General features: G+C 42.4%; 4 protein-coding genes across 4 annotated transcripts; all 4 read left to right on the top strand.

Moving 5' to 3' along the window:
* The first annotated feature begins 7,526 nt into the window (after nt 1-7,526).
* LOC128473083 (endoplasmic reticulum membrane adapter protein XK-like) lies at nt 7,527-10,257 on the top strand. The gene is made up of 3 exons (XM_053455130.1): nt 7,527-7,771; nt 8,670-8,932; nt 9,355-10,257. The coding sequence occupies exons 1-3, from the start codon at nt 7,527-7,529 to the stop codon at nt 10,086-10,088; spliced, it is 1,242 nt and encodes a 413-aa protein (XP_053311105.1). The 3' UTR covers nt 10,089-10,257.
* Nucleotides 10,258-12,726: 2,469 nt separating this feature from the next.
* On the top strand, nt 12,727-15,457 carry LOC128473089 (endoplasmic reticulum membrane adapter protein XK-like). The gene is made up of 3 exons (XM_053455137.1): nt 12,727-12,971; nt 13,870-14,132; nt 14,555-15,457. The coding sequence occupies exons 1-3, from the start codon at nt 12,727-12,729 to the stop codon at nt 15,286-15,288; spliced, it is 1,242 nt and encodes a 413-aa protein (XP_053311112.1). The 3' UTR covers nt 15,289-15,457.
* Nucleotides 15,458-17,926: 2,469 nt separating this feature from the next.
* Nucleotides 17,927-20,657, top strand: LOC128473087 (endoplasmic reticulum membrane adapter protein XK-like). Its single transcript, XM_053455135.1, has 3 exons — nt 17,927-18,171; nt 19,070-19,332; nt 19,755-20,657. The coding sequence occupies exons 1-3, from the start codon at nt 17,927-17,929 to the stop codon at nt 20,486-20,488; spliced, it is 1,242 nt and encodes a 413-aa protein (XP_053311110.1). The 3' UTR covers nt 20,489-20,657.
* A 2,470-nt stretch (nt 20,658-23,127) lies between these two features.
* On the top strand, nt 23,128-25,858 carry LOC128473086 (endoplasmic reticulum membrane adapter protein XK-like). The gene is made up of 3 exons (XM_053455134.1): nt 23,128-23,372; nt 24,271-24,533; nt 24,956-25,858. The coding sequence occupies exons 1-3, from the start codon at nt 23,128-23,130 to the stop codon at nt 25,687-25,689; spliced, it is 1,242 nt and encodes a 413-aa protein (XP_053311109.1). The 3' UTR covers nt 25,690-25,858.
* The last annotated feature ends 184 nt before the right edge of the window (nt 25,859-26,042 follow it).

Below are 26,042 nucleotides of genomic sequence, written 5' to 3'. Positions count from 1 at the left end.
CTATCATGCCAAGTCTGCGAGTACATCCTGGAATCTGGGTATGCCTGGGCATGATAGGAATGTGATTGCTGTTAACAATCATATATATATATATATATACATATAATATTGTTTTTTAATTGTTTTGTCCTATTTTGGTGTGTTACTTACTTTAAATAAAAGTGTTAGATTTTTTTATGGTGTGGGGAGGTCATATTCGGTTTCGGACAGGTAAATGCTGCATTTTCGGTTTCAGTCCAGAATTCGTTTCGGTGCATCCCTACTACTAAGCCAGACAATGAAGTGGTAGGCCTACACCACATCAATGTTTGGTGTAGTATATAGTGATTGGTGTTATGCTGCACTATTGTCAATGTCTGGCTCAATGTATAGTGATAGGGATTACGCTGTACCACTGTCAATGTGTGCCTCAGTATATAGTGATAGGTGTTATGCTGTACCACCGTCATTGTCTGCCTCAGTATATAGTGGTAGGTGTTATGCTGTACCACCGTCAATTTCTGCCTCAGTATATAGTGATAAGTATTATGATGTACCACCGTCAATGTCTGCCTCAGTATATAATGATAACAGTGAGAAGAGGCAGAGGTGGTAGATAGTGATACAGGGGGATAGATAGTGAGAAAGGGGAGTTTTGTTACAAGTTTTTATTCCTTTCTTTTTTTGGGATGGGGGGCACCAGAGGAGTAGTCCGCACAGGGCGCCAGAACACCTAAGGCCGGCTCTGCCTTAGAGTGGCGGACCCGGTTGCAGTTGCGGCGGGCTTAAGGGGCTCTGCTTTAATGCGGCCATATTTTAAGGTACTAGCCTGGAGCTGCAGCTCCATCAGCCCCTAAGTCAATCCTGCCCTGCCACAGGCGCGGTCGCAGTTGCTGCTTGCTCTGGCAACAAGGTAAGTAGGGTGAGGGAGGGGGCTGCAGTGAGAAGGGACAGAGGGGGGTTAGGTAGTGAGAAAGGGGGAGAGGGGATAGATAGAGGCGGTACATATTGATAAGTGGGGAGGGGGGTTACATAGTGAAAAGGGGGAACATAGTGAGAAGGGGCAGATAAGATGATGAGAGGGGGTAGTGTGAATGTGTATGAGAATGAATGAATAAATGTGTGGCTGAATTGTGTGAATGCGTATGACAATTAATGAATTCATGTGTGGATGAATTGCTTGAATGATTTGTGAGACTGCATTAATGAACGTGTTAATGATTTGTGTGAATGATTAAATGCAAAGATGGTACATGAAGGGTGGGCTTTAACAATAAATAAATATGGGCTGCTCAGGCTTAAATGCCCGGGCCTATTTTTTGTCCCAGTCCGGGCCTGCGCGTGGGGTATGACAGTGACATATACCAGAACCTGTTAATTCATACCTGAATTAAAATGTGTGGAAAAAAATGCAAAAATGACAAAGTGAAGGTAGAATTAGTGCATGGAAAGAGTTGAAATACTAGCATTTGAAATACCCTGGGGTGTCTAGTTTTCAAAAATATATGATTTGATGGGGTAAATTGCATTGGCCGGCTTCAAAGATACCCAAAATGGCACATGGGGGGGGTTACCAGATTTGGAAAAAATGGTTTTGAAATAGCAAAACGCTACCTGTACTTATTGCTCCATAATGTGCAGAAAAAAAGCAAAAAACATAGAAACATTGGGTATTTCTAAACTCAGGACGAATAGTATAAACTAGCAGGTTTTTCATTACCTTTTATGGATTAGTAAATTTTATACTTTTTTAAATAGTAAATAATATGATACATCAAAACAATGTAATCTAAAGAAAGCCCTTCTTGTCCTGAAAAAAACCCCAATATATAACTTGTGTGGGTTCAGTAAACAGGAAAGAAGAAAATTACAGCTAAACACGAGCAGCACAGAAATGTTAAAACGGCCATTGTCATGAAGGGTACAAAAAATAAAATCAGCCTTTGTCACAAAGGGGTTAATTAATTTATTGTTTCACTCACACAATTCATCCACACATTAATTCATTTATTCTCTCATTTGCAAACTGCATCCACACATTCATTTATTCATTCTCTCACTCACTTTAACTCTTTATCTACTCTGCGCCCTCCTTTTCTCACCATCTACACCCTCCCCCATTTTCTCACTATCTACCCACTCTCACCCCTTCTTTCTATCTACCCTCTCCCTCCTTTGAAGTTCACTTACCTTGCAGATGTCTTGCTGCTCTGTCGCCGCGTGTGCTGCTTCACTGCTGAGCGCCGGAATATGACATCATCAGTGTTGCAAAAAAATAAAAAACAACGTTTCAATTGGGGTGGGCACACCCCTCCGCCCCCCTTGCCGAAACCACTGCCCCAATTCATTCACACAGAGAAGAAAATGTATATGAAGGTTATATGTACTAAAAAATAACATCCAAAACTGTTGGACTATAACTGCACAATATAGTCTCAGAGCAGACTGGCGGCAACTTACAAGAAAACTAATCACGGAGCTTTCAAGTTCTATTGATGATCATCTAGAAATCTGAAGAGATATGAACATCAGTGACAGACCAGTAGAACTTGTGCACGTGTTACAGCTGCAATCAGTTCCCAATGTCACATATGCCTTTACTACCCTCATGTCTTGTTGTTGGTGATCAGGCCCCTGGGAATCAGCGTAGCTAAATGGACAGGGAGCATGTATGTGTGTGGGTTAGTGCATGCTTGGGGCATGTGTGTTTTTGATTGGGGTATGTAAATGTAGGGGCGGGAGTACCTAGGGGATAAAAGGTGCCCTCTGGGTGACCCTGGCCACTGTCACTTATATTTGAGACGGCTAACAATTTACCTGCTTGAGTTTTGGTGTTTTCTCTACGGCCTGGAGTATGGACGTTGATTCAATCCTCGCTGCTCTCAGGGCTGGTGTGGACAAAGACGGTGGCAGGGCGCTTTGTGAGCAATTTGCTCACCTGCTGCCTCAGGCTGCAGTGCCTGAGTTGCCTGCCGGGTCTGGTGGGGCCGCGGAGGCTTCGTGCAGCGGGTGCGCTTTGGTTCGCCGGCGTGCCCGCCCTCCTGCTCGGTTGAGCCCCGTGGCGGGTGTGGGGGCTCGTTACCGGAGCAGGAGTCCGGATCGTGGGCCCCGCGTGCCCCGGGAGGCGTCTCCTCGGGGCGGGCGGCCTTCCAGTGCGTTGCGTGGCCTCATGGAGGTCTTGCGAGGCTTCCACACGGCTTGCGAGACCTGCCGCGGCATCGCGAGAGCCCGTGCCCCAGGCTCTGAAGCTACCGGGACTCGGCGCGGCCGGATGAGGCTGCAAAAAGCCGTGCAGGAGCGCGCAAAACGGCGTGTAGTGCGTCTACTACCCGCCCAAAGAGGACGTCACAGGCAGCAACGGTGGCTGCATCTACTGGCGCGCAGACAGCAGAAGGGGTGAGTGGGCCTAGCAGAGCTTTATGGAGGACGGCTGGGGGCAGTGCTGGAGAGGACAACCCGGAGGACGATGGTGGGTCCTCCGGGGATGACTTGGTCGCCTCGGCAGCTCTCGGCCCGTTTACCTCCTCTGGGTACTGGGGTTGGGAGATCCTCCCTTCTGGGCTACTGCTCCTCTGCTGAGGAGGCTTTTTCTACCTCCCTTCCCGCCCTTTTCTACAGCACCTGTTGGTGGCTTTCCTGTGGCTGGGTCCCTGCTGGCGGTCCCGGGTCCTTCAGTGGTCCAGGGGCATCTTCTCTCACCCCTCTTTTCTGCGCAGGCTGGTGCTGGAGTGTCACAGGAGGATCCTTCTCGGCTGTCTGGACCTATGAGGCAAGGTGCTGCAAGCAACATGGCTACGAGTACGGCGCCTCAGGAGGTCTGCCGGGCGCTTGGTGGTGAGTTCCCTTCTCAGCTTTCTGGGTTTTTGGGGTCCAGTGGGGGGGGTCATCCGGGCACTAGTGTTGGGGAATTTTTGTCGGGGCTTAGGGGGTTTCTGGATGCGTGGGAGCATGGGGGGAATATTTAGGCTAGATGCTGACATGTAAGCAAATGGTTGGGGCGCAGGTACATGTAAGGGAAGAAAATAAATATATAGTGTAAAGAGTATAAATTATAATGGAATAAATGATGTTGTGGTTGCACTCACAAACGGATGAGGTGCTTCAGGCCCTTCAGAATATGTTGAAAAAATCTTTAATGAGTCTTCATACAGAATCTATAAAATGAGACTGAAATCCTTCTGAAGGATCACACGGGATATCCCTTTGATCGAGTTTTTTGGCGGACTTTAACCTTATGCTTTTACATGCACTTTGTGCATGGATGAACTGTGAGTGCATTTTTTTTAACCCCAACTGTTTTATTGAAGATACTGCACTATTTTCAGTCTCATTTTATAGATTCTGTATGAAGACTCATTAAAGATTTTTTCAACATATTCTGAATGGCCTGAAGCATCTCATCCGTTTGTGAGTGCAACCACAACATCATTTATTCCATTATAATTTATACTCTTTACACTATATATTTATTTTCTTCCCTTACATGTACCTGCGCACCAACCATTTGCTTATCTGTATATTCACACCCTGAGGAAGAGTGTCTTTTGGGCTGCTGCGGTCATTAGGGAAGTACAGCACAACTTTATCACTTTTATTTATTTTTTATTTTGATTTAGGCATACTTCATTTATTGTTTCATAGATGCTGACATGTGCCTAAAAATGGCACAATGAAATGTGGGGCTGGCATTCAATTAGCTGGTTTTTATTCCCAGTCAGTGGCGTCGCTACAGGGGGGCAAGGGGGGTCAATTGACCCCCCCTAGGTTATTCCTTGACCCCCCCTGTTGCCCCCCAGCCAAATTTGGAACCACCCAACGGATTGCCCAGGACAGTCCCTCAATGGGACTTTAAGTCCCAGGCAGCCTCAAATGCTTTTTTTTTTTTGACGTGGAGGAGAGAGAGGGGCACCTAGCAACCGCTCGGCCCCCCTCAGTCTCCTCCACGAGGCCTCTACCTCCGTTGCGGTGCTGGTGTTTCATGCTGAGGGGCGGTATATGACGTCATATCCGGCGCCCAGCAGTGAAGCAGCACGCACCGCGGCAGAGCAGGAAGATGGAAGCCTCGTTCTCCGTCCGCAGGACTTAAAGGTGAGTGAACTACAAAGGGGGAAAGGGTAGATAGTGAGTAGGGAAAGAGGAGTGAGAGGGGTTAGAAAGTTATAAGGTAGGCAGAAGGGGTAGAAAGAGATAAGGGAGGGAGAAGGGGTAGAAAGTGATAAGGGAGGGAGTGGGGGTAGAAAGTGATAAGGGAGGGAGTGGGGGTACATAGTGAGAAAGAGGGTAGTAAGAATATTGAAATGAAGTAAAGTGTGAATGAGTGAGATGCATTGTCTGAATGAGGGAGAGCATGAGTTAATACGTGGATGAATTGTCTGAATGAGGGAGAGCATGAGTTAATACGTGGATTAATGGTCTGAATGAGGGAGAGCATGAGTTAATGTGTGGATGAAATGTCTGAATGAGGGAGAGCATGAGTTAATATGTGGATGAATTGTCCGAATGAGGGAGAACATGAGTTAATATGTGGATGAATTGTCTGAATGAGGGAGAACATGAGTTAATATGTGGATAAATTGTCCGAATGAGGGAGAGCATGAGTTAATATGTGGATGAATTGTCCGAATGAGGGAGAGCATGAGTTAATATGTGGATGAATTGTCTGAATGAGGGAGAGCATGAGTTAATGTGTGGATGAATTGTCTGAATGAGGGAGAGCATGAGTTAATGTGTGGATGAATTGTCTGAATGAGGGAGAGCATGAGTTAATGTGTTTGTGTGTATCATAGATGTATAATTGTGGAAGGGCAAAGATGGCACTAGCAGGATGTTTGAGCCTTGGGGACCAAGATGGCACAGGCAGGGTGTATATGGGACAAAGATGGCACAGGCTAGGCTGTTTGGGGACAAAGTTGACTTGCGCTGGGCTATTTGGGGACAAAGATGGCAAATCTTATGTGTGTTACCTGGGTGCTGGTCAGGTTCTATCACTGATGCTTTTTGTATAGTAACACTTCTCTGCATTATCTGAAAACCCTGCACTGTTAGCGTGGTAATTATCAAGGGTCTACTGGCTCAAGAACCTTTTGAGTAATAATGTTTCACAAACGATTTTTGATAGAGGCACCTGTAATGATCAGATATAATGAGCCAACTGGGATTTTTTTTAACAGCAGTTTCCCTTTTAAGGCTGAGTATCATTAAGGTTTCATACCTGTTGTAAGAACATTATGGCTAATAAATATAGAAAGGGAAGAACACGCTAAGAACCATATGAATTCATGCGTTGAGGTGTGTTTTGAAATGACCAATATGCACATAGGACAAAGCAAGGAATCAGTGGACAACTAGCAAGTACAATTTAAAAGCACCTTTGTATGCAGCTAGCTGCGTTTGAAGGCAAGGCAAGCCATGTAAGGGGTAGGGCTAGCTCCTGATAAGTGTGATATAGGGGGAGTGGAGAAAGAAGAAGGTCAACTGGAGACCCAAGGTAGTGGTCCTTCACCCGGAAACTCTGGGACAAACCTGTAGGGTTCTCATGTATGCTCATAAGTTTAAGCAGAAAAGTGCATCATTTTGCACTTTCTGAGACAATGGTCTCTGGAAATGTGTTGTTAAACCTATGCCATGCATGGCTAGGATTATTTATGTGCTGCTGATTATGTTTCAGTTTACATCTAGTTTCAACCATGATCAGCCATTTCAAATTAATTAACAGGTTTGTTGCAAAACAAGACTGCACACTTGAAACTTTTATACTGTGAGTTTAACCAAACTAACGTCCCACATTAAGCATAAGTAACACCCAGAGACATTGCCATGTCACTAAACAATCAACAAACAGCTCTTGGCACAAGCACACTGCAGCAAAGCTTCATAGTTAAAGACCCTTCGTCCCCATAGCACCTTGGCTATTAACACCAATTTGTCACCGGTGCACTAGGTTCAGGCGGCGCCTGGTACATGTGCCTAAAGGCTTGTGCCCCACAAGCGAGGCCACACATCATGGTGATCTGCTCCTGCATTATACCAAGGCAAAATAACACAACAAAAAGGCCATGACCATATCACACCAATACATACCAGCTGTTGGGAGGACCCGGGCAATTTTTGCGCCAGGGCCCTGTGGTTTCTAGTTACGCCCTTAGTCTAGTGCTTCAGTTGGCTACTATGTTCACTTCCATCGGCTCTTAATAAAAGCACCTTCTCCCCTATGCAGTTAATCCTCCGTGTTCCATTGAAGTAAACTGCCTTATTTCAAAAATGGCAAAAGATAATACAATCATACACTTTGTTGAAAACATATAACTATTTTAATAACTGCTAAAATAACACATGCTGCTGACAGCCAGCTGTTACATTATCAGCATTATGACATCACAAAGTGATTGTGATGTCACTATAGGCTATAGGGACAGCAGCAGCTGGGTTAGGTCAGTTGATGGTTGGATAGTGTTTCGTGCACTTCTGCTTGCCTGACGCTGTTATTTCTCAAAAGTAGCTGTTCGCTACGCAGTGTTTCTGAGTGTCCGCACTCAAACTGAGCGACCATGAAATTCCCTCGCTCAATTTTGATTTCTCTGTTTCTTTATGTAGCAGAGACAATCTTAGGCCTGTACTTGAGCAGCACATACAGCACTGCAGTGCACAGAATTTGGTTGTACTTGACCCTCCTATTCTGTCTTCTGCCCTGCCTTCTGGTACAGATCTGTTTTGTCTGCTTCCACATGGAATTCTTTGATGACAGATCCCTGGAACATCTGTTTCATCTCCTGCAGCTGGGACCTCTGTTCAGGTGAGTGAGGAGGGAAGGTGCCCTGTATTTAGATAGATACCACATCGGTGAGCCAGTGCATTAGGTACATGGCACACTGTCTATTGTAAAAGAAATGAAACCCGCTGATGATTCCATGCCATTTATTTATATAGTGCCCGCAGATTCCATAGCGCTGTTACAATAAGGGATAGACAAAATATTTCACAAAGACCATTTAGAATGAAATCACCAATAACACAGATTAAAGCATATTTCTACAGAAGGAAAAGATGGTCTGTTCTTGTGAGCAATTAGGAATCAAAAGATGAATAAAGCAATCAAATACAACTGTCACAGATTTTGTATATGGCATAGGCTTACAAGTTATCATAATGTGATCCGTTGCAACTTAATGTTAGGTGGTTTCATGCGCCGTCAGAGTTCATAGGTTTCAGGCCCCTTAAAAATGTATCGAATTTTCACTGACTCCCTCCCACTAAACCCGGACAACAAACGTGTTCTCATTTTAGATGGGTAAAAGGCGTTCCATTTAATATTTGTAGCTCTGATAGTACAAAGAGTGGGAACAGGGGATATTTTGAAGGGAATGATTGTGTTTTGTAGAAAAGCGATACATACCGAGATATCATTTAAATACATAGAGTTTGAGTTGAATCTAAAATCTCAGTCACTATTGAGTTTATGGTTTTATGTGTGCTTCTTGGCCAGATTATATTTGAACCGGGAGATATACAGGGGGCTGGAAAGATGAATAGAAGGCGCGATGTTTTGGGTCAGGTTTGGGTGAAAGCATTTATCTAATGATGCAGGGCAGTAATAGTTTTCATTGTGTTAAACGGAACCTCACCCCATGTGGCTGCAATGTTCTGTCCAGTGTTAATAATGAGTGAACCCTATTTTTTCCTGTACTTTGCAGGTGTGTGCAAGTTCTCCGCCTTTACTTCATTAATGGAAAATCAGAGGATCCATACGACACCCTCATTAAGAGGAAGCAGCTGTCTGAAGATGGCGGTTGGGTTGAGGTGGAAAGGGAGGTTGGTCGCGTCGATATGCTGCTGTCCAAACACAGTTCTGCTTTCCGCTGGGCCTCCTTCATCCAAGCTTTCTTTGGGTCAGCACCTCAACTGATACTACAGCTGTATATTTCCATCTCGCAACAGCATATAAGCCTATGCAGAGGTAAGACAACATTTCTTTGTCGTTTCCTTGTCAATATAGAATGTGGAATGAATACATATTTTTGCAGTCATTAAAAAAGAACTTTGATGCAAGAATGAAAGATAAAAACGACATTTGATAGATTTTCAGTAGAGAGTAAATTGTTGGAGAACAGGACAAACAATTAAGAGTGCTTGAAAATGGATATTGAAAAAAATGTCTTCGTAGCTTTAACTAGTAATTTAGGATACGTTATTTGCTGCATAAAGAAATCTAGTCACACACAAATTGTAAGTGCAGAAATGCCCCAGGGATTAAGGACTATATTTTTTCTTCATAAATGCATATAATTTACACATACATTTATCAAACCGTCAATCAAGTGCCGTTTGTCTTAATGTTTACTAATTGGAATTGTCCTTTCCTTTTCTGATTTTCTTCAGGCATGCTTATGAGTATCTCTCTGCTGTCCGTTACGTATGGAGCGTTACAGTGCAACATCCTGGCCATTCGAATTAATTACGAGGACTATGATTTCACCTTTCGACCAGCTGCCTACCTCTGCTTATTGCTTTGGAGATTCCTTGAGATTTCCTGCAGAGTCGTCGTGCTTGGCCTCTTCAGCTCCGTTTTCAAAACATGGACCCTGTGTGTGGTGGCCTTAAACCTGTTGGCTTTTATGCTCTACTCATGGATCAGTTTTTGGAAGAATAAGTCATCGGGAAACAAGAATGGTTTGAGCAAGTGTAGGACTGCTACTGAGCGTGCTGTACTGAACATCCTGTACTCTGTGACGAGCATTTTCTGCTGGTGTCCGATTCAGGTCGAGCTCAGTGAGCCCGACCTGATTACCAAATCAAACAATTGGTGTCGCATCACCATGTATTATATGCTCAGACATATTGAAAACGCCGTCCTGATTTTCCTATGGTACATCTATCAAACAGATGTTTACTCGCTCATAGGTAGCACTTTTTTGGTCGCACTGCTCCTGGTGGGTTATACCATATCGATGCTCTTCATGCTGATTTTTTATCAGTTCTTGCACCCCTGCAGGACGCTTTTCACATCCAGTTTTGTAGGTGGCCTGATGTCAGGCTTAAAGAGTCTTTGTTGTATGTGCAAACCTTCAAGAGCCCCAACAAATGAACATGGCTCCGAGGTCTGTGAGCCTTAGAACTGACAAGATGAGATTTACATCAATGCAAAGGAGTTGATCTGTGTTCATTGGGAAGCTACTCTACTGCAGACTCTCGAAGCAGAAGCCGACAAAATGGACAGAATGCAGAGAGCGTTAGGGGATATATAAGGACACAAGAAAACTAATATACCACAGCTGTGTCTTCCCTAAATAAAGTGTTCTGAATGGCAATATTAAGAATGAAAGTGTTTTTTTGTTTGTTTGTTTTTTATTCTAAAAGCTTTATTTCCTGTGATTGCAGAAAACTTTCATGGCACAAAAGGGCACATGCATTATACGAGCGCCTCTATTGGTCGCAGCCAGGGAGCTCCTCTGGCATCAACCAAGAGAGTCTCTCTTACGAACTTTTAGCTCCAGGGGCGATCCTTCGGATTCTCATTCAAGTTAACCCCTGCGATGCTACGTAGACAAGGTGGGTAGGGACGGGACCAAGGAGACCAGCTAAGAGGTATTAACAAAGATGAACACGAAGATTCGTCTATGTCTACTGGCCACCATGGTAGTTCATTCGGTTTTCTGTTTCAAGAAACGGAACATTCGTTTTCACTTTCTCCCGAATACGAATGCACAAGTCTAATATTAAGCATCAGAAGTGTATGCCAATAGGTTTTCTGTTTTTTTGTTTTTTGTTTATTTGACGCTCCAAATTTGTGGGGTGTATTTCAAATGAAAACTGAATGCACTTGGTGAACTACATTCAGGATGGACTGCCTGTAGCTACCAACTGTTTTATATAATTACAAGCTGCAAACTGGTAATTGTTAGCAGATAGGCGGCTATATGCCAGCTACTTGTTACTTTGACAGACATCAAACTAGGTAACAAAGTATGATACAAAATACTGTTAATAGCTAAATAGGGACCTCTCTCCATTCTCCATCAACAGTAGTTGTTTCTGTAATTATTGAAGCATAGCTCTCAGGGTTTTTTTTTTAATCCCAGAGCCCAGGGTTTTGGGAGTCAAATCTACTGTATATTTAAATATATATATTAGTTATTTTAGTTATTAAAACTCCTGAAACTCATTGTGAGTATGCAAGGTTAACGAGTACTCACTGATGCTTTTTGTATAGTAACACTTCTCTGCATTATCTGAAAACCCTGCACTGTTAGCGTGGTAATTATCAAGGGTCTACTGGCTCAAGAACCTTTTGAGTAATAATGTTTCACAAACGATTTTTGATAGAGGCACCTGTAATGATCAGATATAATGAGCCAACTGGGATTTTTTTTAACAGCAGTTTCCCTTTTAAGGCTGAGTATCATTAAGGTTTCATACCTGTTGTAAGAACATTATGGCTAATAAATATAGAAAGGGAAGAACACGCTAAGAACCATATGAATTCATGCGTTGAGGTGTGTTTTGAAATGACCAATATGCACATAGGACAAAGCAAGGAATCAGTGGACAACTAGCAAGTACAATTTAAAAGCACCTTTGTATGCAGCTAGCTGCGTTTGAAGGCAAGGCAAGCCATGTAAGGGGTAGGGCTAGCTCCTGATAAGTGTGATATAGGGGGAGTGGAGAAAGAAGAAGGTCAACTGGAGACCCAAGTAGTGGTCCTTCACCCGGAAACTCTGGGACAAACCTGTAGGGTTCTCATGTATGCTCATAAGTTTAAGCAGAAAAGTGCATCATTTTGCACTTTCTGAGACAATGGTCTCTGGAAATGTGTTGTTAAACCTATGCCATGCAGGACTAGGATTGTTTCTGTGCTGCTGATTATGTTTCAGTTTACATCTAGTTTCAACCATGATCAGCCATTTCAAATTAATTAACAGGTTTGTTGCAAGACAAGACTGCACACTTGAAACTTTTATACTGTGAGTTTAACCAAACTAACGTCCCACATTAAGCATAAGTAACACCCAGAGACATTGCCATGTCACTAAACAATCAACAAACAGCTCTTGGCACAAGCACACTGCAGCAAAGCTTCATAGTTAAAGACCCTTCGTCCCCATAGCACCTTGGCTATTAACACCAATTTGTCACCGGTGCACTAGGTTCAGGCGGCGCCTGGTACATGTGCCTAAAGGCTTGTGCCCCACAAGCGAGGCCACACATCATGGTGATCTGCTCCTGCATTATACCAAGGCAAAATAACACAACAAAAAGGCCATGACCATATCACACCAATACATACCAGCTGTTGGGAGGACCCGGGCAATTTTTGCGCCAGGGCCCTGTGGTTTCTAGTTACGCCCTTAGTCTAGTGCTTCAGTTGGCTACTATGTTCACTTCCATCGGCTCTTAATAAAAGCACCTTCTCCCCTATGCAGTTAATCCTCCGTGTTCCATTGAAGTAAACTGCCTTATTTCAAAAATGGCAAAAGATAATACAATCATACACTTTGTTGAAAACATATAAGTATTTTAATAACTGCTAAAATAACACATGCTGCTGACAGCCAGCTGTTACATTATCAGCATTATGACATCACAAAGTGATTGTGATGTCACTGTAGGCTATAGGGACAGCAGCAGCTGGGTTAGGTCAGTTGATGGTTGGATAGTGTTTCGTGCACTTCTGCTTGCCTGACGCTGTTATTTCTCAAAAGTAGCTGTTCGCTACGCAGTGTTTCTGAGTGTCCGCACTCAAACTGAGCGACCATGAAATTCCCTCGCTCAATTTTGATTTCTCTATTTCTATATGTAGCAGAGACAATCTTAGGCCTGTACTTGAGCAGCACATACAGCACTGCAGTGCACAGAATTTGGTTGTACTTGACCCTCCTATTCTGTCTTCTGCCCTGCCTTCTGGTACAGATCTGTTTTGTCTGCTTCCACATGGAATTCTTTGATGACAGATCCCTGGAACATCTGTTTCATCTCCTGCAGCTGGGACCTCTGTTCAGGTGAGTGAGGAGGGAAGGTGCCCTGTATTTAGATAGATACCACATCGGTGAGCCAGTGCATTAGGTACATGGCACACTGTCTATTGTAAAAGAAATGAAACCCGCTGATGATTCCATGCCATTTATTTATATAGTGCCCGCAGATTCCATAGCGCTGTTACAATAAGGGATAGACAAAATATTTCACAAAGACCATTTAGAATGAAATCACCAATAACACAGATTAAAGCATATTTCTACAGAAGGAAAAGATGGTCTGCTCTTGTGAGCAATTAGGAATCAAAAGATGAATAAAGCCATCAAATACAACTGTCACAGATTTTGTATATGGCATAGGCTTACAAGTTATCACAATGTGATCCGTTGCAACTTAATGTTAGGTGGTTTCATGCGCCGTCAGAGTTCATAGGTTTCAGGCCCCTTAAAAATGTATCGAATTTTCACTGACTCCCTCCCACTAAACCCGGACAACAAACGTGTTCTCATTTTAGATGGGTAAAAGGCGTTCCATTTAATATTTGTAGCTCTGATAGTACAAAGAGTGGGAACAGGGGATATTTTGAAGGGAATGATTGTGTTTTGTAGAAAAGCGATACATACCGAGATATCATTTAAATACATAGAGTTTGAGTTGAATCTAAAATCTCAGTCACTATTGAGTTTATGGTTTTATGTGTGCTTCTTGGCCAGATTATATTTGAACCCGGAGATATACAGGGGGCTGGAAAGATGAATAGAAGGCGCGATGTTTTGGGTCAGGTTTGGGTGAAAGCATTTATCTAATGATGCAGGGCAGTAATAGTTTTCATTGTGTTAAACGGAACCTCACCCCATGTGGCTGCAATGTTCTGTCCAGTGTTAATAATGAGTGAACCCTATTTTTTCCTGTACTTTGCAGGTGTGTGCAAGTTCTCCGCCTTTACTTCATTAATGGAAAATCAGAGGATCCATACGACACCCTCATTAAGAGGAAGCAGCTGTCTGAAGATGGCGGTTGGGTTGAGGTGGAAAGGGAGGTTGGTCGCGTCGATATGCTGCTGTCCAAACACAGTTCTGCTTTCCGCTGGGCCTCCTTCATCCAAGCTTTCTTTGGGTCAGCACCTCAACTGATACTACAGCTGTATATTTCCATCTCGCAACAGCATATAAGCCTATGCAGAGGTAAGACAACATTTCTTTGTCGTTTCCTTGTCAATATAGCATGTGGAATGAATACATATTTTTGCAGTCATTAAAAAAGAACTTTGATGCAAGAATGAAAGATAAAAACGACATTTGATAGATTTTCAGTAGAGAGTAAATTGTTGGAGAACAGGACAAACAATTAAGAGTGCTTGAAAATGGATATTGAAAAAAATGTCTTCGTAGCTTTAACTAGTAATTTAGGATACGTTATTTGCTGCATAAAGAAATCTAGTCACACACAAATTGTAAGTGCAGAAATGCCCCAGGGATTAAGGACTATATTTTTTCTTCATAAATGCATATAATTTACACATACATTTATCAAACCGTCAATCAAGTGCCGTTTGTCTTAATGTTTACTAATTGGAATTGTCCTTTCCTTTTCTGATTTTCTTCAGGCATGCTTATGAGTATCTCTCTGCTGTCCGTTACGTATGGAGCGTTACAGTGCAACATCCTGGCCATTCGAATTAATTACGAGGACTATGATTTCACCTTTCGACCAGCTGCCTACCTCTGCTTATTGCTTTGGAGATTCCTTGAGATTTCCTGCAGAGTCGTCGTGCTTGGCCTCTTCAGCTCCGTTTTCAAAACATGGACCCTGTGTGTGGTGGCCTTAAACCTGTTGGCTTTTATGCTCTACTCATGGATCAGTTTTTGGAAGAATAAGTCATCGGGAAACAAGAATGGTTTGAGCAAGTGTAGGACTGCTACTGAGCGTGCTGTACTGAACATCCTGTACTCTGTGACGAGCATTTTCTGCTGGTGTCCGATTCAGGTCGAGCTCAGTGAGCCCGACCTGATTACCAAATCAAACAATTGGTGTCGCATCACCATGTATTATATGCTCAGACATATTGAAAACGCCGTCCTGATTTTCCTATGGTACATCTATCAAACAGATGTTTACTCGCTCATAGGTAGCACTTTTTTGGTCGCACTGCTCCTGGTGGGTTATACCATATCGATGCTCTTCATGCTGATTTTTTATCAGTTCTTGCACCCCTGCAGGACGCTTTTCACATCCAGTTTTGTAGGTGGCCTGATGTCAGGCTTAAAGAGTCTTTGTTGTATGTGCAAACCTTCAAGAGCCCCAACAAATGAACATGGCTCCGAGGTCTGTGAGCCTTAGAACTGACAAGATGAGATTTACATCAATGCAAAGGAGTTGATCTGTGTTCATTGGGAAGCTACTCTACTGCAGACTCTCGAAGCAGAAGCCGACAAAATGGACAGAATGCAGAGAGCGTTAGGGGATATATAAGGACACAAGAAAACTAATATACCACAGCTGTGTCTTCCCTAAATAAAGTGTTCTGAATGGCAATATTAAGAATGAAAGTGTTTTTTTGTTTGTTTGTTTTTTATTCTAAAAGCTTTATTTCCTGTGATTGCAGAAAACTTTCATGGCACAAAAGGGCACATGCATTATACGAGCGCCTCTATTGGTCGCAGCCAGGGAGCTCCTCTGGCATCAACCAAGAGAGTCTCTCTTACGAACTTTTAGCTCCAGGGGCGATCCTTCGGATTCTCATTCAAGTTAACCCCTGCGATGCTACGTAGACAAGGTGGGTAGGGACGGGACCAAGGAGACCAGCTAAGAGGTATTAACAAAGATGAACACGAAGATTCGTCTATGTCTACTGGCCACCATGGTAGTTCATTCGGTTTTCTGTTTCAAGAAACGGAACATTCGTTTTCACTTTCTCCCGAATACGAATGCACAAGTCTAATATTAAGCATCAGAAGTGTATGCCAATAGGTTTTCTGTTTTTTTGTTTTTTGTTTATTTGACGCTCCAAATTTGTGGGGTGTATTTCAAATGAAAACTGAATGCACTTGGTGAACTACATTCAGGATGGACTGCCTGTAGCTACCAACTGTTTTATATAATTACAAGCTGCAAACTGGTAATTGTTAGCAGATAGGCGGCTATATGCCAGCTACTTGTTACTTTGACAGACATCAAACTAGGTAACAAAGTATGATACAAAATACTGTTAATAGCTAAATAGGGACCTCTCTCCATTCTCCATCAACAGTAGTTGTTTCTGTAATTATTGAAGCATAGCTCTCAGGGTTTTTTTTTTAATCCCAGAGCCCAGGGTTTTGGGAGTCAAATCTACTGTATATTTAAATATATATATTAGTTATTTTAGTTATTAAAACTCCTGAAACTCATTGTGAGTATGCAAGGTTAACGAGTACTCACTGATGCTTTTTGTATAGTAACACTTCTCTGCATTATCTGAAAACCCTGCACTGTTAGCGTGGTAATTATCAAGGGTCTACTGGCTCAAGAACCTTTTGAGTAATAATGTTTCACAAACGATTTTTGATAGAGGCACCTGTAATGATCAGATATAATGAGCCAACTGGGATTTTTTTTAACAGCAGTTTCCCTTTTAAGGCTGAGTATCATTAAGGTTTCATACCTGTTGTAAGAACATTATGGCTAATAAATATAGAAAGGGAAGAACACGCTAAGAACCATATGAATTCATGCGTTGAGGTGTGTTTTGAAATGACCAATATGCACATAGGACAAAGCAAGGAATCAGTGGACAACTAGCAAGTACAATTTAAAAGCACCTTTGTATGCAGCTAGCTGCGTTTGAAGGCAAGGCAAGCCATGTAAGGGGTAGGGCTAGCTCCTGATAAGTGTGATATAGGGGGAGTGGAGAAAGAAGAAGGTCAACTGGAGACCCAAGTAGTGGTCCTTCACCCGGAAACTCTGGGACAAACCTGTAGGGTTCTCATGTATGCTCATAAGTTTAAGCAGAAAAGTGCATCATTTTGCACTTTCTGAGACAATGGTCTCTGGAAATGTGTTGTTAAACCTATGCCATGCAGGACTAGGATTGTTTCTGTGCTGCTGATTATGTTTCAGTTTACATCTAGTTTCAACCATGATCAGCCATTTCAAATTAATTAACAGGTTTGTTGCAAGACAAGACTGCACACTTGAAACTTTTATACTGTGAGTTTAACCAAACTAACGTCCCACATTAAGCATAAGTAACACCCAGAGACATTGCCATGTCACTAAACAATCAACAAACAGCTCTTGGCACAAGCACACTGCAGCAAAGCTTCATAGTTAAAGACCCTTCGTCCCCATAGCACCTTGGCTATTAACACCAATTTGTCACCGGTGCACTAGGTTCAGGCGGCGCCTGGTACATGTGCCTAAAGGCTTGTGCCCCACAAGCGAGGCCACACATCATGGTGATCTGCTCCTGCATTATACCAAGGCAAAATAACACAACAAAAAGGCCATGACCATATCACACCAATACATACCAGCTGTTGGGAGGACCCGGGCAATTTTTGCGCCAGGGCCCTGTGGTTTCTAGTTACGCCCTTAGTCTAGTGCTTCAGTTGGCTACTATGTTCACTTCCATCGGCTCTTAATAAAAGCACCTTCTCCCCTATGCAGTTAATCCTCCGTGTTCCATTGAAGTAAACTGCCTTATTTCAAAAATGGCAAAAGATAATACAATCATACACTTTGTTGAAAACATATAAGTATTTTAATAACTGCTAAAATAACACATGCTGCTGACAGCCAGCTGTTACATTATCAGCATTATGACATCACAAAGTGATTGTGATGTCACTGTAGGCTATAGGGACAGCAGCAGCTGGGTTAGGTCAGTTGATGGTTGGATAGTGTTTCGTGCACTTCTGCTTGCCTGACGCTGTTATTTCTCAAAAGTAGCTGTTCGCTACGCAGTGTTTCTGAGTGTCCGCACTCAAACTGAGCGACCATGAAATTCCCTCGCTCAATTTTGATTTCTCTATTTCTATATGTAGCAGAGACAATCTTAGGCCTGTACTTGAGCAGCACATACAGCACTGCAGTGCACAGAATTTGGTTGTACTTGACCCTCCTATTCTGTCTTCTGCCCTGCCTTCTGGTACAGATCTGTTTTGTCTGCTTCCACATGGAATTCTTTGATGACAGATCCCTGGAACATCTGTTTCATCTCCTGCAGCTGGGACCTCTGTTCAGGTGAGTGAGGAGGGAAGGTGCCCTGTATTTAGATAGATACCACATCGGTGAGCCAGTGCATTAGGTACATGGCACACTGTCTATTGTAAAAGAAATGAAACCCGCTGATGATTCCATGCCATTTATTTATATAGTGCCCGCAGATTCCATAGCGCTGTTACAATAAGGGATAGACAAAATATTTCACAAAGACCATTTAGAATGAAATCACCAATAACACAGATTAAAGCATATTTCTACAGAAGGAAAAGATGGTCTGCTCTTGTGAGCAATTAGGAATCAAAAGATGAATAAAGCCATCAAATACAACTGTCACAGATTTTGTATATGGCATAGGCTTACAAGTTATCACAATGTGATCCGTTGCAACTTAATGTTAGGTGGTTTCATGCGCCGTCAGAGTTCATAGGTTTCAGGCCCCTTAAAAATGTATCGAATTTTCACTGACTCCCTCCCACTAAACCCGGACAACAAACGTGTTCTCATTTTAGATGGGTAAAAGGCGTTCCATTTAATATTTGTAGCTCTGATAGTACAAAGAGTGGGAACAGGGGATATTTTGAAGGGAATGATTGTGTTTTGTAGAAAAGCGATACATACCGAGATATCATTTAAATACATAGAGTTTGAGTTGAATCTAAAATCTCAGTCACTATTGAGTTTATGGTTTTATGTGTGCTTCTTGGCCAGATTATATTTGAACCCGGAGATATACAGGGGGCTGGAAAGATGAATAGAAGGCGCGATGTTTTGGGTCAGGTTTGGGTGAAAGCATTTATCTAATGATGCAGGGCAGTAATAGTTTTCATTGTGTTAAACGGAACCTCACCCCATGTGGCTGCAATGTTCTGTCCAGTGTTAATAATGAGTGAACCCTATTTTTTCCTGTACTTTGCAGGTGTGTGCAAGTTCTCCGCCTTTACTTCATTAATGGAAAATCAGAGGATCCATACGACACCCTCATTAAGAGGAAGCAGCTGTCTGAAGATGGCGGTTGGGTTGAGGTGGAAAGGGAGGTTGGTCGCGTCGATATGCTGCTGTCCAAACACAGTTCTGCTTTCCGCTGGGCCTCCTTCATCCAAGCTTTCTTTGGGTCAGCACCTCAACTGATACTACAGCTGTATATTTCCATCTCGCAACAGCATATAAGCCTATGCAGAGGTAAGACAACATTTCTTTGTCGTTTCCTTGTCAATATAGCATGTGGAATGAATACATATTTTTGCAGTCATTAAAAAAGAACTTTGATGCAAGAATGAAAGATAAAAACGACATTTGATAGATTTTCAGTAGAGAGTAAATTGTTGGAGAACAGGACAAACAATTAAGAGTGCTTGAAAATGGATATTGAAAAAAATGTCTTCGTAGCTTTAACTAGTAATTTAGGATACGTTATTTGCTGCATAAAGAAATCTAGTCACACACAAATTGTAAGTGCAGAAATGCCCCAGGGATTAAGGACTATATTTTTTCTTCATAAATGCATATAATTTACACATACATTTATCAAACCGTCAATCAAGTGCCGTTTGTCTTAATGTTTACTAATTGGAATTGTCCTTTCCTTTTCTGATTTTCTTCAGGCATGCTTATGAGTATCTCTCTGCTGTCCGTTACGTATGGAGCGTTACAGTGCAACATCCTGGCCATTCGAATTAATTACGAGGACTATGATTTCACCTTTCGACCAGCTGCCTACCTCTGCTTATTGCTTTGGAGATTCCTTGAGATTTCCTGCAGAGTCGTCGTGCTTGGCCTCTTCAGCTCCGTTTTCAAAACATGGACCCTGTGTGTGGTGGCCTTAAACCTGTTGGCTTTTATGCTCTACTCATGGATCAGTTTTTGGAAGAATAAGTCATCGGGAAACAAGAATGGTTTGAGCAAGTGTAGGACTGCTACTGAGCGTGCTGTACTGAACATCCTGTACTCTGTGACGAGCATTTTCTGCTGGTGTCCGATTCAGGTCGAGCTCAGTGAGCCCGACCTGATTACCAAATCAAACAATTGGTGTCGCATCACCATGTATTATATGCTCAGACATATTGAAAACGCCGTCCTGATTTTCCTATGGTACATCTATCAAACAGATGTTTACTCGCTCATAGGTAGCACTTTTTTGGTCGCACTGCTCCTGGTGGGTTATACCATATCGATGCTCTTCATGCTGATTTTTTATCAGTTCTTGCACCCCTGCAGGACGCTTTTCACATCCAGTTTTGTAGGTGGCCTGATGTCAGGCTTAAAGAGTCTTTGTTGTATGTGCAAACCTTCAAGAGCCCCAACAAATGAACATGGCTCCGAGGTCTGTGAGCCTTAGAACTGACAAGATGAGATTTACATCAATGCAAAGGAGTTGATCTGTGTTCATTGGGAAGCTACTCTACTGCAGACTCTCGAAGCAGAAGCCGACAAAATGGACAGAATGCAGAGAGCGTTAGGGGATATATAAGGACACAAGAAAACTAATATACCACAGCTGTGTCTTCCCTAAATAAAGTGTTCTGAATGGCAATATTAAGAATGAAAGTGTTTTTTTGTTTGTTTGTTTTTTATTCTAAAAGCTTTATTTCCTGTGATTGCAGAAAACTTTCATGGCACAAAAGGGCACATGCATTATACGAGCGCCTCTATTGGTCGCAGCCAGGGAGCTCCTCTGGCATCAACCAAGAGAGTCGCCCTTACAAACTTTTAGCTCCAGGGGCGATCCTACGGATTCTCATTCAAGTTAACCCCTGCGATGCTACGTAGACAAGGTGGGTAGGGACGGGACCAAGGAGACCAGCTAAGAGGTATTAACAAAGATGAACACGAAGATTCGTCTATGTCTACTGGCCACCATGGTAGTTCATTCGGTTTTCTGTTTCAAGAAACGGAACATTCGTTTTCACTTTCTCCCGAATACGAATGCACAAGTCTAATATTAAGCATCAGAAGTGTATGCCAATAGGTTTTCTGTTTTTTTGTTTTTTGTTTATTTGACGCTCCAAATTTGTGGGGTGTATTTCAAATGAAAACTGAATGCACTTGGTGAACTACATTCAGGATGGACTGCCTGTAGCTACCAACTGTTTTATATAATTACAAGCTGCAAACTGGTAATTGTTAGCAGATAGGCGGCTATATGCCAGCTACTTGTTACTTTGACAGACATCAAACTAGGTAACAAAGTATGATACAAAATACTGTTAATAGCTAAATAGGGACCTCTCTCCATTCTCCATCAACAGTAGTTGTTTCTGTAATTATTGAAGCATAGCTCTCAGGGTTTTTTTTTTAATCCCAGAGCCCAGGGTTTTGGGAGTCAAATCTACTGTATATTTAAATATATATATTAGTTATTTTAGTTATTAAAACTCCTGAAACTCATTGTGAGTATGCAAGGTTAACGAGTACTCACTGATGCTTTTTGTATAGTAACACTTCTCTGCATTATCTGAAAACCCTGCACTGTTAGCGTGGTAATTATCAAGGGTCTACTGGCTCAAGAACCTTTTGAGTAATAATGTTTCACAAACGATTTTTGATAGAGGCACCTGTAATGATCAGATATAATGAGCCAACTGGGATTTTTTTTAACAGCAGTTTCCCTTTTAAGGCTGAGTATCATTAAGGTTTCATACCTGTTGTAAGAACATTATGGCTAATAAATATAGAAAGGGAAGAACACGCTAAGAACCATATGAATTCATGCGTTGAGGTGTGTTTTGAAATGACCAATATGCACATAGGACAAAGCAAGGAATCAGTGGACAACTAGCAAGTACAATTTAAAAGCACCTTTGTATGCAGCTAGCTGCGTTTGAAGGCAAGGCAAGCCATGTAAGGGGTAGGGCTAGCTCCTGATAAGTGTGATATAGGGGGAGTGGAGAAAGAAGAAGGTCAACTGGAGACCCAAGGTAGTGGTCCTTCACCCGGAAACTCTGGGACAAACCTGTAGGGTTCTCATGTATGCTCATAAGTTTAAGCAGAAAAGCGCATCATTTTGCACTTTCTGAGACAATGGTCTCTGGAAATGTGTTGTTAAACCTATGCCATGCAGGACTAGGATTGTTTCTGTGCTGCTGATTATGTTTCAGTTTACATCTAGTTTCAACCATGATCAGCCATTTCAAATTAATTAACAGGTTTGTTGCAAGACAAGACTGCACACTTGAAACTTTTATACTGTGAGTTTAACCAAACTAACGTCCCACATTAAGCATAAGTAACACCCAGAGACATTGCCATGTCACTAAACAATCAACAAACAGCTCTTGGCACAAGCACACTGCAGCAAAGCTTCATAGTTAAAGACCCTTCGTCCCCATAGCACCTTGGCTATTAACACCAATTTGTCACCGGTGCACTAGGTTCAGGCGGCGCCTGGTACATGTGCCTAAAGGCTTGTGCCCCACAAGCGAGGCCACACATCATGGTGATCTGCTCCTGCATTATACCAAGGCAAAATAACACAACAAAAAGGCCATGACCATATCACACCAATACAGACCAGCTGTTGGGAGGACCCGGGCAATTTTTGCGCCAGGGCCCTGTGGTTTCTAGTTACGCCCTTAGTCTAGTGCTTCAGTTGGCTACTATGTTCACTTCCATCGGCTCTTAATAAAAGCACCTTCTCCCCTATGCAGTTAATCCTCCGTGTTCCATTGAAGTAAACTGCCTTATTTCAAAAATGGCAAAAGATAATACAATCATACACTTTGTTGAAAACATATAAGTATTTTAATAACTGCTAAAATAACACATGCTGCTGACAGCCAGCTGTTACATTATCAGCATTATGACATCACAAAGTGATTGTGATGTCACTGTAGGCTATAGGGACAGCAGCAGCTGGGTTAGGTCAGTTGATGGTTGGATAGTGTTTCGTGCACTTCTGCTTGCCTGACGCTGTTATTTCTCAAAAGTAGCTGTTCGCTACGCAGTGTTTCTGAGTGTCCGCACTCAAACTGAGCGACCATGAAATTCCCTCGCTCAATTTTGATTTCTCTATTTCTATATGTAGCAGAGACAATCTTAGGCCTGTACTTGAGCAGCACATACAGCACTGCAGTGCACAGAATTTGGTTGTACTTGACCCTCCTATTCTGTCTTCTGCCCTGCCTTCTGGTACAGATCTGTTTTGTCTGCTTCCACATGGAATTCTTTGATGACAGATCCCTGGAACATCTGTTTCATCTCCTGCAGCTGGGACCTCTGTTCAGGTGAGTGAGGAGGGAAGGTGCCCTGTATTTAGATAGATACCACATCGGTGAGCCAGTGCATTAGGTACATGGCACACTGTCTATTGTAAAAGAAATGAAACCCGCTGATGATTCCATGCCATTTATTTATATAGTGCCCGCAGATTCCATAGCGCTGTTACAATAAGGGATAGACAAAATATTTCACAAAGACCATTTAGAATGAAATCACCAATAACACAGATTAAAGCATATTTCTACAGAAGGAAAAGATGGTCTGCTCTTGTGAGCAATTAGGAATCAAAAGATGAATAAAGCCATCAAATACAACTGTCACAGATTTTGTATATGGCATCTGCTTACAAGTTATCACAATGTGATCCGTTGCAACTTAATGTTACGAGGTTTCATGTGCCGTCAGAGTTCATAGGTTTCAGGCCCCTTAAAAATGTATCGAATTTTCACTGACTCCCTCCCACTAAACCCGGACAACAAACGTGTTCTCATTTTAGATGGGTAAAAGGCGTTCCATTTAATATTTGTAGCTCTGATAGTACAAAGAGTGGGAACAGGGGATATTTTGAAGGGAATGATTGTGTTTTGTAGAAAAGCGATACATACCGAGATATCATTTAAATACATAGAGTTTGAGTTGAATCTAAAATCTCAGTCACTATTGAGTTTATGGTTTTATGTGTGCTTCTTGGCCAGATTATATTTGAACCCGGAGATATACAGGGGGCTGGAAAGATGAATAGAAGGCGCGATGTTTTGGGTCAGGTTTGGGTGAAAGCATTTATCTAATGATGCAGGGCAGTAATAGTTTGCATTGTGTTAAACGGAACCTCACCCCATGTGGCTGCAATGTTCTGTCCAGTGTTAATAATGAGTGAACCCTATTTTTTCCTGTACTTTGCAGGTGTGTGCAAGTTCTCCGCCTTTACTTCATTAATGGAAAATCAGAGGATCCATACGACACCCTCATTAAGAGGAAGCAGCTGTCTGAAGATGGCGGTTGGGTTGAGGTGGAAAGGGAGGTTGGTCGCGTCGATATGCTGCTGTCCAAACACAGTTCTGCTTTCCGCTGGGCCTCCTTCATCCAAGCTTTCTTTGGGTCAGCACCTCAACTGATACTACAGCTGTATATTTCCATCTCGCAACAGCATATAAGCCTATGCAGAGGTGAGACAACATTTCTTTGTCGTTTCCTTGTCAATATAGCATGTGGAATGAATACATATTTTTGCAGTCATTAAAAAAGAACTTTGATGCAAGAATGAAAGATAAAAACGACATTTGATAGATTTTCAGTAGAGAGTAAATTGTTGGAGAACAGGACAAACAATTAAGAGTGCTTGAAAATGGATATTGAAAAAAATGTCTTCGTAGCTTTAACTAGTAATTTAGGATACGTTATTTGCTGCATAAAGAAATCTAGTCACACACAAATTGTAAGTGCAGAAATGCCCCAGGGATTAAGGACTATATTTTTTCTTCATAAATGCATATAATTTACACATACATTTATCAAACCGTCAATCAAGTGCCGTTTGTCTTAATGTTTACTAATTGGAATTGTCCTTTCCTTTTCTGATTTTCTTCAGGCATGCTTATGAGTATCTCTCTGCTGTCCGTTACGTATGGAGCGTTACAGTGCAACATCCTGGCCATTCGAATTAATTACGAGGACTATGATTTCACCTTTCGACCAGCTGCCTACCTCTGCTTATTGCTTTGGAGATTCCTTGAGATTTCCTGCAGAGTCGTCGTGCTTGGCCTCTTCAGCTCCGTTTTCAAAACATGGACCCTGTGTGTGGTGGCCTTAAACCTGTTGGCTTTTATGCTCTACTCATGGATCAGTTTTTGGAAGAATAAGTCATCGGGAAACAAGAATGGTTTGAGCAAGTGTAGGACTGCTACTGAGCGTGCTGTACTGAACATCCTGTACTCTGTGACGAGCATTTTCTGCTGGTGTCCGATTCAGGTCGAGCTCAGTGAGCCCGACCTGATTACCAAATCAAACAATTGGTGTCGCATCACCATGTATTATATGCTCAGACATATTGAAAACGCCGTCCTGATTTTCCTATGGTACATCTATCAAACAGATGTTTACTCGCTCATAGGTAGCACTTTTTTGGTCGCACTGCTCCTGGTGGGTTATACCATATCGATGCTCTTCATGCTGATTTTTTATCAGTTCTTGCACCCCTGCAGGACGCTTTTCACATCCAGTTTTGTAGGTGGCCTGATGTCAGGCTTAAAGAGTCTTTGTTGTATGTGCAAACCTTCAAGAGCCCCAACAAATGAACATGGCTCCGAGGTCTGTGAGCCTTAGAACTGACAAGATGAGATTTACATCAATGCAAAGGAGTTGATCTGTGTTCATTGGGAAGCTACTCTACTGCAGACTCTCGAAGCAGAAGCCGACAAAATGGACAGAATGCAGAGAGCGTTAGGGGATATATAAGGACACAAGAAAACTAATATACCACAGCTGTGTCTTCCCTAAATAAAGTGTTCTGAATGGCAATATTAAGAATGAAAGTGTTTTTTTGTTTGTTTGTTTTTTATTCTAAAAGCTTTATTTCCTGTGATTGCAGAAAACTTTCATGGCACAAAAGGGCACATGCATTATACGAGCGCCTCTATTGGTCGCAGCCAGGGAGCTCCTCTGGCATCAACCAAGAG

Source organism: Spea bombifrons, chromosome 2 (assembly GCF_027358695.1).
Source record: "Spea bombifrons isolate aSpeBom1 chromosome 2, aSpeBom1.2.pri, whole genome shotgun sequence".
Classification (NCBI taxonomy): domain Eukaryota; kingdom Metazoa; phylum Chordata; class Amphibia; order Anura; family Pelobatidae; genus Spea; species Spea bombifrons.
The sequence above is the reverse complement of the archived record's forward strand: the minus strand, read 5'-3'. Positions and strand labels throughout refer to the sequence as shown.